The 21,721-nt window shown below is 41.6% G+C and overlaps 1 protein-coding gene across 3 annotated transcripts in view; it reads left to right on the top strand.

Annotated features, from left to right (window-relative positions):
* ALKBH8 (alkB homolog 8, tRNA methyltransferase) overlaps positions 1-21,721 on the top strand; it is a 53,861-nt gene that overhangs the window by 14,366 nt on the left and 17,774 nt on the right. For all 3 annotated transcript variants that reach the window (XM_031049613.2, XM_031049612.2, XM_005149732.4), the window contains exon 7: positions 2,173-2,243. In XM_031049613.2, the coding sequence (XP_030905473.2) occupies positions 2,173-2,243 (71 nt within the window). The remainder of the gene's footprint in view (positions 1-2,172; positions 2,244-21,721) is intronic.

Genomic DNA, 21,721 nt, shown 5'->3' with positions numbered 1-21,721 from the left:
TGTACTTCTGGCTGGGATGCTAGAGATTTGTTAGAATTGTAGATTTTCGTCAAGAATAGAAGCAGGGTTGGTTTTTTTGTTTTTTTAGAACAAAAGCCCTGTAAAACCAAAGCAAAATGTTCTTAAGTGCAAATTGTTAGGATGTGAACGAGCACAAAGTGTGGTCAGATTAATTCCTTTAGTATCGGTGTTCTGAGCCACATTGTCATTGGAAACTATATTTGAGATTTTAAAGATATGACTGGGTATTTAAGCTGTAAGGGCCACACTTAAGACATTTTAAATTAATTCCTATTTGAGGGCACTTGTTTTCGTTCAGGGTCAGCAATGTTTAAAGTTGTAGATTATACTTGAAAGTTACCTTCTGAATGCATAGGTGGTGTGGCTGTCTGCTTCATATATGGAATATAAACAGCAGATAGGTCGGTCAGTGGGATCTTGATTGAATTCTCTTGGTAATGCTGAAGAGTGCGATTGGTTGCACAGTGAATTGCACTGACATGGGTGTGCATCTGAAGGCAGAGTTTGAGTGCTTTATTCAGAGGCAGAGTTATGAGCAAACACAAACAGATATGGCTTTGGTTTTCAAGTCTCACTGATTTTCTGTCAGATTAAATATTGACCTCATAAAATGCTTGTGTTGCTTTCACTGAGACTAATGGAATTGTGAATACTTATATATGGAGGTAAAATCTGGTGTATAATTAAGATGCTTTATAGGGCTGATACTGTTCAGCTCAAAAATTCGATAGTGTCCAAAATGAATGTGGCTACGAATTTAATAAGCAAGTATGACTATTCTGGTTTGGATCACAGAGAAGTTACTCCATCTGTCTGGGCCTGCACTGGTGTCGAAGGTATAGTTGCAGTTTTCCCAAGGCTCACGGCTGACTCCAGTTCTCCACCATGCGGTGAGATCTTGATGCAGCATGCTCCCTCTTCAGTACCTAAGTGTTAAGATGTGTGGCACAAGCTGCAGGGAATGGCATTTTTTTCCAATGAGCAGATCCGAAAGAAAAATGAAAATAAAAAATTGCTGTCGTTCTGGGTCAGCTATGTGTTTGCTCACACACACACAAACTGATGGGCTACCCAGGGGTTGGCTGAGAAGTGGGGTGTGGAATTCTGGGAGCTGCAAAGCAGAGGCAGGGTTTGACCCTGGCAGTACCTGTCTTTGCGATGGTGGTCCTAATTTGAAGTCGAGAGCCTTACCTCACTTATTTGCTTAGTAATAGAGGGAGTATTTAGAATGACTTCTGTGTGGAGGGAATGAGAAGAAATAAATGATCATGAATAAACAAGGGCTCAAAATTACCTAACATAGCATAGAATCATAGAATAGTTAGGGTTGGAAAGGACCTGAAGATCGTCTGGTTCCAACACCCCTGCCATGGCCAGGGACACCTCACACTAAACCATATCACCCAAGGCTTCATCCAACCTGACCTTGAACACTGCCAGGGATGGGGCATTCACAACTTCCCTGGGCAACCCATTCCCAGTGCCTCACCACCCTAGGAGTGAAGAATTTCTTCCTTATATCCAATCAAAACCCCTGCTGTTTAAGTTTCAACTTGTTACCCCTTGCCCTGTCACTACAGTCCCTAATGAATAGTCCCTCCCCAGCATCCCTATAGGCCCCCTTCAGATACTGGGAGGCTGCTATGAGGTCTCCCCGCAGCCTTCTCTTCTCCAGGCTGAACAGCCCCAACTTTCTCAGCCTGTCTTCATATGGGAGGTGCTCCAGTCCCCTGATCATCCTCGTGGCCCTCCTCTGGACTTGTTCTAACAGTTCCATGTCCTTTTTATGTATAGTACTAAGTGCTGTATTGCTTGAGAGGAGAGCATCATGATTTTTAGCTGCTCTCTGCAGCAAGGAGAGGATTTTGAGTCTTTAGAGGGTGAGGCAGGCCTTTGGGTGCCCCAAACTATCTTCTAGATATTTCCACTGATGATACAGGGCACTTACGTTAACTGTGTACATCTGATCTGTAGCATGTACTTCAGTTAGTTGGCCTGATTTCTTTTGGAAGGCAACTCCCTTGTTCATGATAGTTTTGTTTGTTCAGTCATTTGTTCATCCTAGTCTCCTGTATGGACATCCATGAAAGCTGAGCTTGCAGAGATTGCATTCCATTTCTGTTATATTGACTTTTTTTTTTCCTTATGCAGGAATTCCTCCTCATATTGATACACATTCTGCTTTTGAGGATGAAATAATCTCTCTCAGTTTAGGAGCTGAGGTAAACTTAATGTCTGTATGTGTTTTGATGATGCTTTGCTGAGAATTTTGATTTTTGCATTGTTTAATTGTTGTGGTTTAAGCCCAGCTGCCATGCAGCTTCTCGTTCACTCCCCCCCTTCCTCCCCTCCTGCTCCCAGAGGGATGGGGAGGAGAATTGAAAGAATGTAACTCCCATGGGTTGAGATAAGAACAGTCCAGTAACTAAGGTACAACACAAACCACTGTTGCTACCACCAGTAATAATAATGATAAGGGAAATAACAAGGGAAGAGAATACAATTGCTCACCACCTGCTGACTGATACCCAGCCTGACCAAGCAGTATTGAAGCCCTTCCGGGTAACTGCCTCCAGTTTTACATCCTGGGCATGATGTGATGTGGCATGAAATACCCCTTTGGCTAGTTTGGGTCAGGTGTCCTGTCTCTGCTTCCTCCTGGCTTCCCTTCCTCTCTGGCAGAGCATGAGACTCAGAAAGTCCTTGGTCAAACTAAACATGACATAGCAACAACTAAAAACATGGGTGTTATCAGTGCTGTTCCCAGGCTGAAAGTCAAAAGCACAGCACTGCATCAGCTACTAAGAAGAAGAAAAATAACTGCGACTGCAGAACCCAGGACATTAATACAAGTCAGTTTAATTTTCCATGGTGTCTGTTCACACTCATCCAAATTTAATATAAAGCATGTATGGTAATGTGATATGCTGATTAAATAAGTAACTGCAATGAGATGTTGTCACTGGAAAATTTGCCAGTGGTATCAGTGATACCCTCTTTTTAACCAGTTCTCCTTTAATTAACCTTCTTTAATTTTGTATTTCTCTTGAAGTGCATCACTCCTGTTTATGTTTCTACTTATATTTTACCTTGTGTCATCACTTGTTTCCTCTGGTCTGCATAAGCCTCCTATTATGTATTCAATATACATATTAGCTGTAGAAAGGCCAGTCAAAGTCAGCCTGCTGAGCTAGCTGTGGTGCAGGCAGAGGTAGACTCCTGTCTCATGAGCTTCTAACATGCACAGATGATGTAGACAAAGTGTGAGAAGGGAAATGGAAGAACAGTGGACTAGCACAAAGTTTTGCACATACCAACAGCAGGGCTGAGAACAGTCTATATAGTGAGTCTTAGTGTGCTAAATAGTGTCTAATAAGGTGCTACCCATGGTGAGGCACACTGTGCCCCTGAAGCACGTGGAGGTCCATGGTGGAACAAATATCCACCTGCAGGCAGGGGGATGCCTGAAGGAGTCTGTGACCATGTGGGAAGCCTGTGCTGAAGCAGGCTTCTGGCAGGACCTGTGTTCCTGTGACCCTGTGGGGGACCCACGCTGGGGCAGTCTGTTCCTGAAGGACTGCACCTCATGGGAGGGACCCACAGTGGCACAGTTTGTGAAGAACAAACTGGGAAGGGAAGGTTTCATGTTGGAGAAACTCATGGAGAACTGTCTCCTGTGGAAGGGGCCGCATGCTGAAGCTGGGGAACAGTGTGAGGAGTCCTCGCCTGAGAAAGGAGTGTCAGAAACAGTGTGTGATGAACTGGCCACAGCTCTCATTCCATATCCTCTGTGTTGCTAGTGGGGAGGAGGTGGAGAATTTGGGAGTGAAGTTGAGCCCAAGAAGAAGGGAGGGGTGGGGGAAGGTGTTTCAGGATTTGGTTTTATTTCTCATTATGCTGCTCAGATTTGATTGGCAATAAATCAAACTAATTTCTCCAAGTTAAATCTGGTTTGCCTGTGATGGTAACTGCTGAGTGATCTCTCCTTGTCCTTATTTCAACCCACAAGCCTTTGGTTGTGTTTTCTCTCCTTTGTTCAGTTGAGGAGGGCAGTGACAGAGCAGCACTGTCACTGGCACCTGTTGTCCAGCCAGTGTCAACCAACCACAGCTGCCTATCTTCCTGTCCATTTCTTGACAAGGTTATGTACACATCTGCAGGGCCTGTTTTCATTGCTGTCTTGGGATTTTGTGACGGGGGTTACAGATATTGCTGTGTATTCCCATGGAACTGAGTAGCTAGAAGGTTAACAAGGCTGAGAACAAGTTGCTGCAGTGGGCAATAAAGGTTTGACTTCTGAATCTTTCAGTAAAAAGCTATGAATTCTGTAAGAGAATGATCTAATCTGCTACTTGTTTTTTTCTGGCAGTGGTGTGTAGATGACAGATATATGTGCTCATGGAGTTGTACCTGTATTACCGATAGCATTCTTCTGCTACAAAACAACAGTTTGATTATTCTCTTGGTTTGTTTCACTCTTCAGGCAGAGAGAAGAACATGGCTGGATATTCTGAGCATTGACAATTTTTGAATCTTTAGTCTGGGCTTTGGCATCAGCTTCCTCTTTTTTGCAAGCTGTGTGGTGCATGTGGAGCTCCTGGGATTAGGGGTGAGTCTAAGAAAGAATAGCCTTTTCATTAACATGTGGCAGTGGCACGTCTGTGTCAGACATCTGGCACAGACTAGGTGGTCACTTGCAAATCAGGTGTCAGTGTTGCCAGTCTTTCAGCCTGACCATGGGCAAAAGCATATACTCTAGAGCAGGAACATCTGGAATTAATTGTGGTGTACTCAGTGGCAGTAGAGTTCTTGCTACTTTTGTTTTGCAGTCTCCTAGCCTAGGGGCTACGTCCTTATGTGGCTTCTGCACTTAAGCTTGTCTCAGAGATAGTGTATTGTCTTCTGTTCAATTGCAGTGTTGTCTTTTAACAGTGCCACTACCTCCATGCTAGGGAGTAATTTCTCTATGAGAAGAGCTCTAATTGATCTGTGCAACTTGCCCATCTTAACTTTAATTTTTCTAATGCATGCTGAGCATTCAGAGCAGCACAGCAACAGTAGATGACCCCAACTTACAACTCTTCTATGTTGATCTTGTAAATAGTAAAAAAAGCTGCTTTAGTTTGTAGAAACTGTGTTGGTGCTTTGATTTCACATACTCTGCCTCAGTCCGCAGCCCAAAGCTTTCTCAGCCTTTCCATTTCAATTAAAGGGCTGAGTCTGGCCCAGGAGCTCTATTACCTCATTGATAAGGCACCACAGGCAGTGTGTTTCTGGATGATTATATTACAGCACACCTTTGTGATAGTCTCAGAGATGGCCAAAAGCCAAGTGATTTTAATCACTTGAGAAATACAAACCTTTCTCGGAAGTGGACTGCCTGGTGCATTATGAAGCTGTTAAAAATTGGAATGTGTACATTTCAATCAGGAAAACAGCTAGAGTTGGGCAATTTCTAAATACTTTGGGCATAGGCATTGGGCACAGTCTAATAGATAGCTCCCAAGTTTCAGTGCCTTTTTCTAGTGGGCCATTAATACACTTTTCAGGTGCACAGAATTAATTCACAGATGTAGTAAAACAAGCCAGTGGCCCATGAAATGCTGTATTACTTAATAGATTTTATTTCTGGTACGTTTACAACTCTTTGATTTCTTTTAATATGTTTTGTGCACTTAGCTCTTCATCTGATTTTAGAATGTGAAAACCATTTGCAGTAATATGCAAGTTAGCTGTTTTAGGAATGAAGCCCCCATTAAAGCTTACTATGTGCAAAATTTACACACTGGTAATAAATAATTTGAGATGCATATACATCAACAGACTCATATCTGTTTCTTCTCTCTGTACTGTGCCTTTTTTATTTACCTGAATAAATTAGGCTGCAGTGTAGTGGAAAACACAGATAAACAGAGTTATCCTGTCTTTATTATCCTCAACAGAAAATGCATGCACTGAAATAAGAAGTGCCATAAAGAAATAACCTTGCAACCCAACTGGTTCTGCACCTTATTTGGAAGTTGGAGAATTAGACACTTCAGAGAATGGAAAGAAATCACAATGCCTCATATAGTTTACTCTTACACTAAGTCATAAAAAGAGCTTTTCTTTCAACTATTTGTATACTTGTATGTCCTGGTTTGAGCAGTAGCAGTCATTTTTCTCCTTCTTGGTAGCTGGTGCAGTGCTGTGTTTTGACTTTCAGGCTGGGAACGGTTGCTGATAGCACCTATGTTTTGAGTTACTGCTCAAATGTTTGGTTTGTCCAAGGCTTTTTCTGAGCTCATGCTCTGCCAGGGAAGAGGGGAGGCCGGGAGGAAGGAGAGACAGGACACCTGACCCAGGCTTGCCAAAGAGGTATTCCATACCATAACACGTCATACCTGGGATGTAACCGGGAGAGACCCGGAAGGGCTGGGGCTCTGGGGGAATGGAGAAGGTATCAGTTGGTGCTCGGTCGGGCAGGGTGGGGTGAGTTATGGGTCGGTGGCTGGTGAGGTGTTGTATTCTCTTCACTTGTTATTTGCTTTATCATCATTATTTGTAGTAGTAGCAGCAGTAGTGATTTGTGTTATACCTTAGCTATTAAACTGTGCTTATCTCAACCCGTGGGGGCTACATTCTTTGGATTCTCCTTCCTAACTTTCTGGGAGTAGGGGGGGCAAAGGGGGGAGTGAGTGAATGAGCTGTGCGGACTTGGTTTAAACCACAACATTGTACTACCAGAATCTACAGATTCTACTAACTAAAATGGTGCCTATCGTTTCTTGTCCTGTTGGTGGGCACTACTAGCAAGAGTCTGGCTCCCTGTTCTCTCCCATTAGATATTTATATACATTGATAAGAGCCATCATATTTGATGGCTTTTATATATTTTTTTTTTCCTGCATTAGTACTTTGGTGGCTCATGTATATCTTGTTGTTCACCAGGACACCCAAGGTCCTGGTAGGCAAAGCTGCTTTCTAGCTGATCAGTCCTCAGCGTGCACTGATGCCTGGGGCTTTTCACATCCATCTGTTGATCTTCATGAGGCTCCTGTCCCATTTCTGTGTTGTTGAGGGTGTGCGCTGCCCATCATACAGGTCATTTAATGAAGACATTAAAAAGCATTAGCCCCTGTATCAACTCCTATGATACTCCACTGGTGGCATGTCTCCAACTGCAGTTTGTGCCACTGCCATCTTCAGTGATACCTTGCAACCTAAATAACATTATTGAGAATCAATCTTTTCCTCAGTAGTGAGTTTATCCAGTAACAAAGCACTTTGTACTACTTTGCCAGAGGAATAAGTCTAATTTGTTTCTGCAAATTTAAGTTGAAAAGGAATAGTTATTGTTATGTGGCATATGTGTTCATTTTGAATATGAACAAACAAGCTTGAGAAGAAAATAAGTGCATGATTCTTCACAACACTGCATTTATCTTGCCATCAGAAAACCTACAGCAATCCAAATTCTTACACTTGTATAAAATGAGGTGGAAATGTAGGTGTGAGATTCTGAGATTCTCCTTATTTCAGACACATGGAACAGCTTTGTCAAGAGGCACAGGGAATCCAAGTGTCTCAATTTTGTCCTAGTTGATGCAGTGCGTTGTGTTTTGAGGTGCTTACAAGACAGATTAAACTTGATTTGAAGGAGAAAAATCTCATTATTACTCTGTACTTCTTCCTAGCTTATAAAACCCACTAAATGGTTAGAGGGCAAAGCAGTGAGACATCTCACTAAGTGATGTCTTATCCCATAATACTCCAGGAAAAGTGAGGGTCTTGGGCTAATCAGTTCTTTGGTTTTTGACCCATTTCTTTGGCATCTTCTGGGAAACTGCAAAATAAAGTGAGACTTCCAGAGTGTCCTCTGGGCTTGTAATGGCATTTTATAAATTTCCACATTTGTCCTTTCTTTATAGGAGCTGATACACTGAAAATATTAAGGAATATCAGTTTCAGGGTTGTGCTATTGAATATGACTTTTTCTTTAATTCAGAAGTTGTCATAATAGAAGAAAGACAAATGGATAAATTTAGCTCAGTGATTTTTATTAAGCTTAATGATAAACCCTATGTCCTCCATGAATTTGAATAAAGTACTGCAAAACAGTGAACAGTTTGTTCTGCTGAGAGCTTTCTCTGTTTTAGTTAGGTGTTATTTTCAGTGCCTCCATTTGGTGTCTCTAAAGATATATAGTTTCACAGAATTTCATTTTAGGAGCCTGGCCAAGCTTGCAGTTGTCTCCAAAAACCTTAGTTAAAGCCTGTGTCAGATTTTCTTTTACAGCTTTGCAGCAGGAGCTTGATCAATATTGAGATTTCTGCTTTTCACTTTTCCTAATTTGCCATTTTACATGCTGTCATGTAAGCCTTGATTCATTAGGGTTTTAGGAATACAGAGGCAGCATTTCTCTAATGAGCTGAGTAGTGCTATGAGTGTATCCAACCCATAAAACAATTTTCCCTTCCTGGCTGTAGATTTTACCCCCACTAAACAGCTAGTGACACACTGCAGTCTCTCCTTATCAGCTCTGCCCAGTTCCAAGACTGCTGTGGGTCACCCACAGCCCCATGCTAGTGGGTGAAGTTCAGTCACATTTTTCTTGAAGAGTGTGTTGTGTTGGCACCATAGTACGATTTATGTTGTTCTGTCCCATTTTCTTAGTATCTAGCTCTCATCTGGAAGCCCCAGGCTTGTCATTCTCTTCTCTATAGCTTCTGCTTCTCCTCTTTGAGTGCCTTACTCTGGTTCCTGCCCCTATGCCTTGGCCTGGCAGAAGGCAGGTGTGAACACTGAGAACTGCTGTGGTGCTCAGACAAGGCCCCTGACCGAATGTCTGTGAAAGGGAAGCTGCAGGGTTTTGAGTCAGGTCTGTGGCTCAGGGTTAAACAGTGGGGCCATGTGTGGATTATCTTTGACTTCTGCCTAACTTCTGTTCATCTGAACACATATTCATCATCTCTTAGCCTGAAGATATCAAGTGCCTTTATCTATAAAGGAAAGCTGTGACCCTCAAGCCTTGAAAGCAGATGAGTGTTTAAATAAAAATCCACCAGACCTTTTGAAATGTGTCTGGCTGGTGGTTGTCCTAAAACTGATAGAATGAAGTACGCTGCTATTACGTGTTCCTCAGGCTGATAATTGACCATTTTTTTCTGCCACTTCTGCTTCTTATCTATTTTCAGTCTCTCTTGGTTAGCAAACAAAAACCTGTAGCTGCTATAGCAGCAGCTGCTTCTGCAGTAGCTGCTTGAGAGATGTTTAAAACCTTTAGAAAGTCTAGATTGTACTCAGCCTTTTACATTAGCACTTCTTTCATGTCTTGTGTTAGCTCTAACAGGGTAGGCAGGCACCGGATATAGTTTTGTTAACTTTGTTGTCACACTCTTATTTTGCTTACCTTAGTTGCTGATTCAGTTTAATTTACTCTTTACATTTACGGTGCTTTATAATTCTTTCAAGAGAGGGCAGAAAGCATCTTATCTGTTTAAGTAATTACTCTGGCAGTGGCTATACAAAACTTTTTCTGTGTCCATGCTAGAAGCATGATTGTAGTAGATGAAAAAGTAGTCGCAACAATCAGTACTTAAAAAGAGATTGGGTTGGAAGAACCAGTAGAGCCCAAATAGAAGACATTATCTTTAATGACTACAGCCTAATGCTGAACTCAGAACTTTGTTCAGGTGAGTCTAGTAGGATTCTTGTAGCTCAATAGTGTTCTTTTCAGATCTGTAAGACACATTTCCTGAGCTGTACCCTTCTTAAAGTCATGGATTTTCAGTTCTTGAAGAACAGTGATTGGCATGGTTTCTGTATCATTTAGCTGAAAACCCAAAGGAACTGTAGTTATACATGTATGCTGAATTCGTGCCATTAAAAGTGGTATTTGTTTTTTGAGAATTACTGAAGAGCTTTTCTATGTGAAAGGTATCCTGAGTACCAAAATTTAAATGCATTAGGCTTCATAAATATGTCCCTCCTGTTTGCATTTACTCTGTATAAATGTCCTGTGTATTTCTTTCTGTCTGTGTTATATCTGTCATTGAGCTTGGATCGATACAAGACCCATGAAAATCAAGGGAGAACTTTCTGTTGATGTGATTGAGTATTGAATTGTGCCCTCTGAGATAAGCAGCAAAGCCCACAGGTCTGCATGGGGATATTTATAATAGTCTGTTTTTTTTTGGGAAAGGTTAATATACTGGTTTGGGTTTTTATTTCTGTGCTGGATGTTTCTTCCCTGTTTGTGTGTAGGATTCTGTTCACATATGAATGTGTCATGCTGATATTTCCATCTGATCAGTTATTTTAACCTTTGTAAGGATCTTGAGAGCTGGGCTGTCATGTAAATGTTCAGAGGGAACCTGTCCTGCAGTACCTATTCACCCCCTTCCACAGTCTTGGTTGCTTATAGGGTAATTATTATTTTAGCTGAAGATAACAGCAAAGCACCCACTGGGTGCAACTAATGCAGTTAACCATGTGTTTCTCAAGTGCTGTAGGAATCTGCTAAATAATCTTGATTTGCATTGAAATGCTACGAGAGCGTTTGGACAGAACTGCCCAGAAGAATGATACATTATCTCTCTATGAGATGTGTAGCAGTAATTTATTGAGAAACAAGACAGCAACAAGGAGATCCTACCTTTTCCACTACCTTCTCAGATATTTGGAGGAACAAAATCAAAGCTAAGCTGTGACAGAGCCTTTATCTTATTTTTTTATGTAAAAAATATTTTCTTCTCACTTTTCATATTGGCAAGACGTTACATTTTCCAGGTGCCTCTTTTGTGTGATTTGTACCTGTTGTGGGTCTCTGAAGCCTGGCATTTACTAAAGCTGGGTCAATACTGGGCAAATAGCTCTGCAAAGCTTTGTCTGCTGCCCCCATTTTGTTGGATTCATACCAGCCTTTCTTCTTCACAGAAGAAACTTGGCATCTCTCATACCTTTCCATAAGGCTATTACCCACTATGCAAGGCCTAATAAGTCCTAAATAGGCTGGAATCCTACTTCAGTGCTGAGGAAAGAAGATCAGCCTGTAGTGTGAGTGCTGGGGATCTCTGATTTGCAGAATATGCAGTGACTCCCTGAGGTATTTCTCCTGGGACTGCTAGAGTGGGAAGTTGCCTCACTCCTTTCTGTGTAGCGGTTCTATGTTTCTTGCATGTGGTCCATTATTTTGGCTGCTGAGGTGGAAGGCGGAGCTGCAGCTCCTCCTGCTCTGTACCAGTCTTCCCAGTCAGTTGGTTGCCCTTTAGCATTCTGTTTTCTTTGAGTTGTTGCTATTGAGAAAAGGGTGTGGGAAGAACGTTCTCATTGTCTTCTCAACCTTCCTGGGCAGTTGTACCAGCAGCACATCTGAGGTGAATATGGAAAGAGAGGCAAAAGAAATTTCAATTAAGAGTAATTTGAAAATGAAGTCTACTCATTATCACATGGAAAAATACATAGGGATGTTACAAAAAATGTCCTATAGCTCCAGTTAGTTTTCTCACGATCACACAGAAGTCCTACTGTGAGCAAAACATTCTAAAGCATTTGAAGTCTGCAGTAGGGCTTACAGTTTTCTGGCTGTGGTCATAGCTGCTAAATAATGAAGGAAAACTGCATAATTCCTTTACCAACTTGATCCTCTTTTAACAGAACCTGTTGTCTCCAGGCTATGAGCTGTTTCTGTAGTGTGCTTACCTTGCATGCTGAAGCAGGGTCATTTCATTTCCAATTCTCAGGCATCTGGCTGTTACGGCTTTACTGTGACACACAAATACAGATACTGAATTTTTCAGTGGAAGCAAATGTACTCTCTGAAATGGATCTTGCTATTGCTGGAGATTTCTAATTAGTTTTCATGTGGTAGGAAATAGGTGTATAAATAAAAATCTTAGAAGACATTAGACCATGATGTACAGTATTGATGTTTTTAACTGAAAACCTTTTTCTTTTCTCTTGTTCCATCTCACTTGCCCCATGTACCCTCTCACTATGGTATATGAACTACTTTTCAGTGGTGATGAGGTGAATTAACAGTTTAAAGATGAAGTTGCTAGTTATTTCTGTGTAAAACGTAATCATTGTAATAATAGAAAACTATCAGCATTTAAATTTTCATCTCAATTAATACTTTTGCAGCTGAAACTATTTTTGAGTCAGGTTTTGGACTGTTGCTCCTGAAATAGAGTTAATTTTCTTCTTTTTTTTTTTCAATAGAAACCTCTGCATTGTTGAGTAGTTACTAATTTTCTTTACTAATTTTTAAAAGAATGTTTACTTTCCACAACAGGTTTATCAGTGGAAGTTATTTCTTTTCCCCGTGTTATTTTTAGAAGATCAGTATTTGATGCATGAAATGGAATCCTGGCATTAAATTAACAGAAGCAGGCTGAACTCTGGGGCATTAAAAACTTGTTATCTTTAGCTGCTGCATTTCAGCTGAACTTCAGTTCTGGAATTCAATAAAGAAATCTGTTCTCATTAGCTGGTGATGTCATCTCTATTGTCTTAGGAGCCTATTTTAAGACTGTGGAAAATTTCATGTAGAAATGACAAGTCGTCATTCAATAATAATAATTATAATCACAATCTGTAAGCAAAGAAACAAGCTTAACTTGTTAAGCTCCTGCTGTTGTGTATTTTCTCTTAGCTTTGATCTGGAATTTTATAATACCAGTAAGTGTAGCAAATGGGGTTTGAAATTTGTCTGCATTTGTATTATCTTTACGAATCTGAACATTTTGCATACTGCTGTGTTCTGTTTTTGTTTCCAGTTGTGTTGAGTTTTTCAGGAGGGGTTTCTCCACAGAGCACTTGTTTCAGAAGAGTTGACTCTGGAAATTTTTATTGGGGAACTGGCAATTTAGAGCAGCTAAAAGCATGCTGGAGCCAGAGCTGTCAAATCTGCGATGCTGATGCACTTGACAGAAAGATTCTGATTGAAAGCAGGGGAAGAGGTGTGTTCTCAGTGGAGAAGAAAGTAGGCAAGCAGCCTTTTGGTGCACTGCAGGGGCAATGCAGGTGAAGCTCCAGTCTGCTGGGGCAACAGAAGAATGGCTGGAAGGAACCAAGGGTAATGGTGCAGCTGAAAGCAGTGGAAAGTAGACACTTCAGAGTTCCTTGTGAGTTCCTCCTCTGTTGCTGTGTACATCTCTCTGCAGTTCATGCAAGCCATTGTAAATTTAGGGCCACGTGCCAAGGCCCTGGTGGGGCCTTTTTGTATAACTTTTGGCTGCCTTATGTGAAGACAGTCATTGTGCTAATGAAGCAGATGGAGCAAATGAGGGAATAAAGAGATGGCATTGCCTGTGATGAAAATCAGCAGTGTTGGAATACTACCTAGCCAAACTTCAAAATGTGGTTTTCCTTTTTTGATTTTTTTTTCTTTACCTGCATTAAAATAATACCTATATGTCAGATATGTGGTACTTATGTGGAGTGAAACATGGCAGTTGTGGGAATTGGTAAAAGTTTTCTTCAAATGATTTTAAAGAAGTCTTTCTGCATCATGCTCTTTTGAGTTGTACTTTATGGCCCTAGAAGACATCATTAACCAAGAAGATGACTTTAGTTCATTCTTTGGTTTTTGATTGTGGTTTCTTTTTTTCCCTTCATTTTTAATTTTTGAGAGTTATATGCTTTTGTCTGCTAAGGAATGATTTTTCTTTATGTATTTATGCTACTTCTGCAAACTTGTGCCCAGATCTTTGTTCCTCAGCAGATTTCCTTTTTACAATGAAAATGTAGAGGATTAAGAAACAGGCCATATGGTAGTTTCTATAGCAATAGATTAAAACCTGTGTCTTGTCAGCCCTTGGGAGTTATGATGCAGGAATTAGTTTGGGAAGGCACAGTTTGCATGTCTTGTATTCTGGCAGTTCACTGTCATAGCAATGGTTTCTGAGACAGTTGTTAGATGGAGGTGTGAGAAGGGCTTGTTGACCTTTGTTTCAAATTCAGGCTGAGTATACATGTTTCATTCTTTTGAATTACAGATATTTAGCACTGGATTGTTTGCATACTACTTTCTCAGTATGGTTAGGGCAAGATTATAGTGAAAATAGTGCAGGAAGAAGTTTTAATTAAGGCAGGACTGTTTCAAACAGAGTTGAAGCATCTGCTGCATCCATACTAGGGTGCCTTATTTCATAAGTTACTGTCAGTGGTATTCTTCCAGGATTAAGACACTGAAATTTTAGTGTTTACAAGTAGCTGTCTACATATGCACTGCATGCCTAAGTCCCTCTGTAATCAATGGGGATTGAGTCAGTCCAGCCAGAGGGGTGTTTCAGGTAGTGCTAAATCACACTCTAGTGTCTGGTTTCACAGGTTCTAGTTCTCTAACAGGATTTAAAAAAATATATGCCCAAATGTAGATGTCTTAATCTTGAACTAAATTGACTCTTCCCACCCTGTGACTTATAGTTGGCTTGGATTCCTGTACTACAGCATTACGAGTAGAAAGCTGAGACCTCCAGAGGAGAGTAAAGTTTGATGAACAACCCTAATGCTCGTAAAGAGGGAGGGAAGACTGTTTTTCACTATACAGGATAATGAACATGCAGCATGTTTTACCCTTGCCTTGAAATACCCTCAACCTGTAAGGACCAGGGCTGTCATGCAACAGCTGCTGGGTCTGTGCCACCCAGAATCTTAAGTGTTTCAGGTCCTTTTGTAAGTGTTTCTTGTCTTCCTTTAAATGCCTGTCTCATTACCATAGGTGTTTTATTCTATGTTTTCCAATATTACTCAGCCAAGGCCTGGTTTGTCTTGTATCAGTTATTGTTTATGTTATGGAGGCCCTATTTAGTCCCTTACACTGTTTCTGTTATAGAAAAGTTGTAATTAAAGGTTATAACGGTTGATGACAGGATAAATAATGTTGAGGTAGGGTGTCATGGAAATATAATTATGGCTGAAGAGAGTCCTGCTACATGTACTTGCAACCTTGGTAACATGAAAATGACTGATAATAGTATGTGTTTCCACAGATATTTGTAAATGATCAGTGATTTAAAAAGGTGATATGCTCTTTTTGAACCCCAAAGTATTTATTGACAATCTCTTGAGAACCTGCAAGTTTTTAATGTGTGAAAGAATTGCAGGTATACCACAGCACTAGACACCCAGATGTGCATACCATAATCCTGCAAATATCATGCTTGCATAGAAAGTTGCACAACAGCTGTGTTGCTGTCGTAAGGGCTTGTTCAGTGGTGTCTTTGTAGACATTTGACACAGCATTAATTGCGTAAATAAGGATTATTTGCTTTCAAGACATAGAGTAATACAGTAAGTGCAAGTCTTAGGAGATGTGTTTGAGGATGCAGAACTCCTTTCCTGTGACATCTGGGCATTATATGTTGAACAGATTAAGCCTTCTGGAGGCCACTAATATCAGGGTGTCTGAGTCCTCTTATGCTCTTCCATTGAACTGTACTCCATTAGACAGCAAGTGATACAAAATTTTGGCAATTTCCTTTCCTTTAGAGAGGAGAATGAGGGCTTTTGTACATTTGAGGTGTGTTGTGCCCTGGTGTAGGTGGATGCAATTGCCTTTATGTCAGTGTGGTAGCACCCATGGCTGTAAGGGAAGACATGACTTGAAGAATGGAAAGTATTGCAGAGGAGGCTAAGTTAATAAAATAAATGAAATAAAGACTAACAGCATTAGCCTTTCATTTTCTGTGTCCTAGAGGAGTTTGAGGTAAGAGCTAAGGAGGTAGTTTATTAAAGGATGAAAGTGGAATGTTAGCGAAATTGAATAAACTGGATGTTGTTGAGAACTACATTGAGTCTTTGGATTCACAAAAGGAGCTCAAGGTCATATGCTGGGATTGGATAGCATTTTCTGGAAAGGAGAAATTTGTACCTGTTTTTTCAGAGAGAGGGAAGCAGTGATACTGTAACTGTTGCCTTTCACTGTAGGGATTGGAAGTCATCTGTATAGGAATCTAATATTCAACATTGAGTTTTAACACAGATAATGATCTGGGAAGGTGGAAAAGCCTCAGATAATGGCCTGACATGCAAAAGAAATTCAGTACTTTTAGAGTTAGTAAGAACTGTCATATTTGATGGGTAGTCTTTAATGAATTGGGTTTGTTGTGTACTTTTAGTCTGCTGTTCAATCAGCAAGATTAAACAGTAACCTTGGATTTACAAAGAGGCTTTTAAATCAAAGAAGAGTCAGCTTGAGAAGATGTATGAGTGAAGCATAAAAATTTGTAGCAGCATGGAGAGACCTTGGAATAGAAACAGCAGCAGTCAGAAGTTGGTGTCATGCTGCCAAAGGTACCACCAGCATCCCAACCTCTGCCAAGGCTGGGCAGAGCATCCACCCCATTGGACACCATAAGAAGCCAGCATCCAAGGAGTGAGGTAACTAATAACTTCTAATACCTTGGTGAGCCTCAAGAGTTGCACTCCAGGGTACAGAAGAGTAGTGTATATTCCATCTAGTTGGTGTGCAGAGGACTGGAAGCTCCTGCATCCAATAGGAGTTAGCTTGGAAACTGCAGTAGTTTTCCTCTTTTTGTGTAGTACCTGAATCTTGTAAGCAGCATGCAGACAAGAGAATTTGTATCATGAAGTCAGTGGCATATATAATAGTTAGGAGAGATACTGGTATGCTGTTCAATGGATACACTCTCCTCCTTGGGGTTATCAAGAAAATCTAACAAGGTGAGGCTTCAGAAAGAAAAGTGAAATGCTGTCTGTATGTTGGAATGTTTTTTACACATTCCTATGCTAGACTTCAGTTAAAAGGAAGAAGTATAGATACTTCAAATGACAGAGAAAATTTAGGAAGATAGTAATGCATTGCATGGGTGGAAAATTTAGTATAATTTTTGAAGAAAGAAAACCTAGGAGTATATTAAACATCTGACAAGCATCACCATAGTGCCTAAGTAGATAAGCAGGCTTAGTAGGGCATGGTAGGCTTCTGATTCTGATATGGGGGAGGCTTGTGCATGCATTGAGAGATTTTTGAGGTAGGCAGCCCTGAAATATTTCATCATCAAGATTGTCAACTTTGCACTCATTTTCTGAAGTATGGCTAGGGACAATGATATAGGATGTAAATATCAGCATAAGTTACATAAGATAAATTTCCTTATTACATGTGTTATTCAGAAAAGACATTCCCATTCTCCTTTCCTGTAAAATTTGGCATTTTCTGAATTCTAAATTTTGGGGTTTAGCATGGGTTTTTGCAGTGTCCTGTGTAAGCCAGCAGGCTCCTGTCTCCATGTAGAGCCCCGCTGTGCTGTTCAAGCTCCCTGTGTGGGCTGTAAACTTCTCAACTATCTTTGAAGTAGACATTCTTTTTCATGTGTTTTACATGTGGGAAACTGCTGTGTAGGATGATGATGTCTTTGCTCTCTGAAAATACAGTAAATAATGTCAGGAATATTTAAGCATTCCACGTTGTTCTTTTTCTTTTTTTCTTAGCTTTAAAGTATGTTTCGTCTAAGTTGGTCTATTAACAACAAGTGCAAATTACATCAGAGACAAAGTTTGATGAAACAGTGCTGTCATTGCACGCTGTGGCAGCGAATTCCCTATTGACACTGTCCTGCCAGCCTGGCTGCATTACTGCCATTTTGCCTTTGGATCATTGCTTATTTGATAGACCATTTCTTCACCTCCATCCTCCTGCTTTTTCGTGAAGGGGTAGTGCTATTGCACTGAAAGGTGATGCAGACTTCTCATTCCCTGAGGGAAAACATTCTTTCTTTCCTTTTCCTTTTATACTGGATTCTTCTCTAACTTTTGAGCTTTGCTTTATTTTATGGCACAGGAACAGTGTTCGGGATGTGGGTGTCCCTTTGCTTTGATGTTTAGCCCTCCTTGAAAGCTGTTTACTGCTTCATGTGCTCCCTTGTCATGAACACTCCCTCTTAAATAACCTGGCATCATGACAAGTAATTTTAAACCACAAGTGGGCATTATTAGCTGTTTGTTTCTTTCATGGGTTTTTTTTGGTACGTTTAGAAACACTTTTTCCACAGTACTGCGAAAGAAGGTAAAAGTTGTATAAAAAAAATCATCCTCTATTTTTGTTTTTTGAATGCAATCCCTGGTGATGCACCATGGGCTAGCTGGAAGTTTCATCTGTACTGACTCTGCCATCTGAGAGGAAAAAGAAAATGGGTAAAACTGAAAATAGTAATTGGAAATATCTCCTATGGAGAAAAACTGTCATGAAGAGATTGATTCAGCAGTGACAGAGTTGCTTTATTGATTGTGAGTCCTTAGTAAATTAAAAAGAGGACCAGATACGTTAATCTTTTGTGTGCATGTGTGTGACAGTGAAAGCTTAGAATGTTCTGCCTCAAGCTGTGCCAGGGGAGGTTTAGATTGGATATTAGGAAAAATTTCTTCACAGAGGGTGCTCGGGAGTTGGAACAGGCTGCCCAGGCCAGCGGTGGAATCACCGTCTGTGGAAGTGTTCACAAACTGTGTAGACAAGGCCTTCAGTGACATTGTTTAGTGATGGACTTGGCAGTCCTGGAATAATGGTTGGACTTGATGATCTTAAAAAGGTCTTTTCCAGCCTGGTCAATTCTATGATTCTCTGATAAAGACACATGTAGTAGTGTGGGAACATTATCTGCTTCAGTCAGTAATAGGCTTGTCAGAGATAAGAACAGAGTTCTTCCAAACCCTGTCCGAGTTAAATGTGCTTTACTGTACTGTAAGCAAAGCATAGAAGTACTCTTGCTTCGTTTTTTAAAGCATTCAGATGCAGTTCTAGAAAAAGGAGCAAAGCACAGGAATTGCACTAATTGTCTTCAGATGTTCACAGTGGGTTTCTAAAATTTGATTCTCTGTCTGAATTGCAGTATCAGATTTATTGCTAATACAAAACCTGTGAAACTTAGAATCATAGAATAGATAGGGTTGGAAAGGACCTTAAGATCATGTAGTTCCAACCCCCCTGCCATGGGCAGGGACACCTCACACTAAACCACCTCATCCAAGGCTCTGCCCAATCTGGCCTTGAACTCCACCAGGGATGGAGCATTCACAACTTCCTTGGGCAACCCATTCCAGTGCCTCAGCACACTAACAGTAAAGAATTTCTTCCTTATATCCAATCTAAACCTCCCCTGCTTAAATTTTAACCTGTTACTCCTTGTCCTGTCACTACAATCCCTAATGAATTATGCCTCACCAGCATCCCTATAGGCCCCGCTTTGAATGGATAGGCATTTCCAGAGGGCATAGTGAGTCTCCGTTTAGAGAAGAGGATGTCATGTGGGACAGTGTTGAACACATTCGATTTTTGACTGGTCTAATAACTGTTCATTACTTAATGTCATTGCCCATCTGCAAGTACATGAATCCTTTATTTATATTCTCCACCCCAAAACATTGGTATTTGTCATAATGATGAAGTTCATTTTGAGGGGGAGCAGCCACAGTGTGAGATAATAGTGCAGAAGCTTTACCTCCACAGAAAAGAAGGGAGGAGGGGCAGGACTGGGATCCTGTGCTGATGTGGGTGAGACTTGCCAGATGTTACTTAGATAAAATTTCTGATGGTGCAGAATTTGAGCTTGAAAACCAGGAGACTATTTAATGTATTTCCTGTTGGCTTAGTGCAGGTGAAATTCAGCCAGGAGGACAGGCTTTCATAGAATCATAGACTAGTTAGGATTGGAAAGGACCTCAAGATCATCTAGTTCCAACCCCCTTGCCATGGGCAGGGACACCTCACACTAAACCATATCACCCAAGGCTTCATCCAGCCTGGTCTTGAACACTGCCAGGGATGGAGCATTCACAACCTCCCTGGGCAACCCATTCCAGTACCTCACCACCCTCACAGTAAAGAATTTCTTCCTTATATCCAGTCTAAACCTCTGCTGTTTAAGTTTCAACCCATTACCCCTTGTCTTATCACTACAGTTCCTAATGAAGAGTCCCTCCCCAGCATCCCTGTAGCCCCCCTTCAGATACTGGAAGGCTGCTATGAGGTCTCCACGCAGCCTTCTCTTCTCCAGGCTGAACAGCCCCAACTTTCTCAGCCTGTCTTCATCTGGGAGGTGCTCCAGTCCCCTGATCATCCTCATGGCCCTCCTCTGGACTTGTTCCAACAGTTCCATGTCCTTTTTATGTTGAGGACACCAGAACTGCACACAATACTCCAAGTGAGGTCTCACAAGAGCAGAGTAGAGGGACAGGATCACCTCCTTCGACCTGCTGGTCACACTCCTTTTGATGCGGCCCAGGATACGGTTGGCTTTCTGGGCTGTGAGTGCACACTGCTGGCTCATGTTCGTTTTCTCATTGACCAACACCCCCAAGTCCTTCTCCGCAGGACTACCATGAATTTCCTTTTTGCCCAACCTGTAGCTGTGCCTGGGATTGCTCTGACCCAGGTGTAGGACCTTGCACTTGGCATAGTTAAACTTCATGAGGTTGGCATCAGCCCACCTCACAAGTGTGTCAAGGTCCCTCTGGATGGCATTCCTTCCCTCCAGTGTATCAACCACACTACACAGCTTGGTGTCATTGGCAAACTTGCCGAGGGAACACTCAATTCCATTGTCCATGTCAGTGACAAAGATATTAAACAAGTCCCGTCCCAACACTGATCCCTGAGGGACACCACTCGTTACTGATCTCCAGCCAGACATTGAACCGTTGACCACAACTCTTTGAGTGCAACCATCCAGCCAGTTCTTTATCCACCGAGTGGTCCACCTATCAAATTGATGACACTCCAATTTAGAGACAAGGATGACATGTGGGACAGTGTCGACCGCTTTGCACAAGTCCAGGTAGATGACGTCAACTGCTCCACCCCTGTCCATCACTTTTGTAGCCCTGTTATAGAAGGCCACCAAATTGGTCAGGCAGGATTTTCCCCTAGTGAAGCCATGCTGGCTGTCACCAAGCACCTTGTTGTTTTTCATGTGCCCTAGCATGCCTTCCAGGAGAATCTGCTCCCAGATTTTGCCAGGCACAGAGGTGAGACTGACTGGTCTGTAATTCCCTGGGTCATCCATTTTCCCCTTCTTGAAAATGGGGGTTATATTTCCCTTTTTCCAGTCATCAGGAACTTCACCTGACTGCCATGATTTTTCAAATATGATGGCCAGTGGCTTTGCAACTTCATTCGCCAGCTCCTTCAGGACACATGGATGGATTTCATCAGGTCCCATGGACTTGTGTACATTCAGGTTCTTAAGATGGTCTCGAACCAGATCCTCTCGTACAGTGGGCCCAAGGTTTAGGTTTTCACAGTCCCTGCATCTGCCTTCCAAGACTTGGGTGGTGCGGTGAGAGCCTTTGCCAGTGAAGACCGAGGCAAAGAAGCCATTCAGAACCTCAGCCTTCTCCAAGTCCTGTGTAGCCAGTTCTCCCGAAAGCTTTCGGAGGGGGCCTACATTGTCCTTAGTCTGTTTTTTAGTCGCTACATACCTATAAAATCCCTTCCTATTACCTTTAACATCCCTTGCCAAGTTCAGCTCCAATTGGGCCTTAGCTTTCCTAACTTGGTCCCTAACTACCCGGACAACATCCCTGTATTCATCCCAGGCCACCTGTCCTTGCTTCCACCTTTTATAAGCCTCTTTTTTTCCTGTGAATTTTTCTCAGCAGCTCCTTTTCCATCCAAGGAGGTCTCCTGGCCCTCCTGCTGCACTTCCTTCTAGTTGGGATGCAACACTCCTGAGCTTGTAGCAGGTGATCCTTGAATGTT

Source organism: Melopsittacus undulatus, chromosome 2 (assembly GCF_012275295.1).
Source record: "Melopsittacus undulatus isolate bMelUnd1 chromosome 2, bMelUnd1.mat.Z, whole genome shotgun sequence".
NCBI classification, from domain to species: Eukaryota; Metazoa; Chordata; class Aves; order Psittaciformes; family Psittaculidae; genus Melopsittacus; species Melopsittacus undulatus.
Note: the sequence above shows the minus strand (reverse complement) of the source record. Positions and strands in the feature narration are given on the sequence as shown.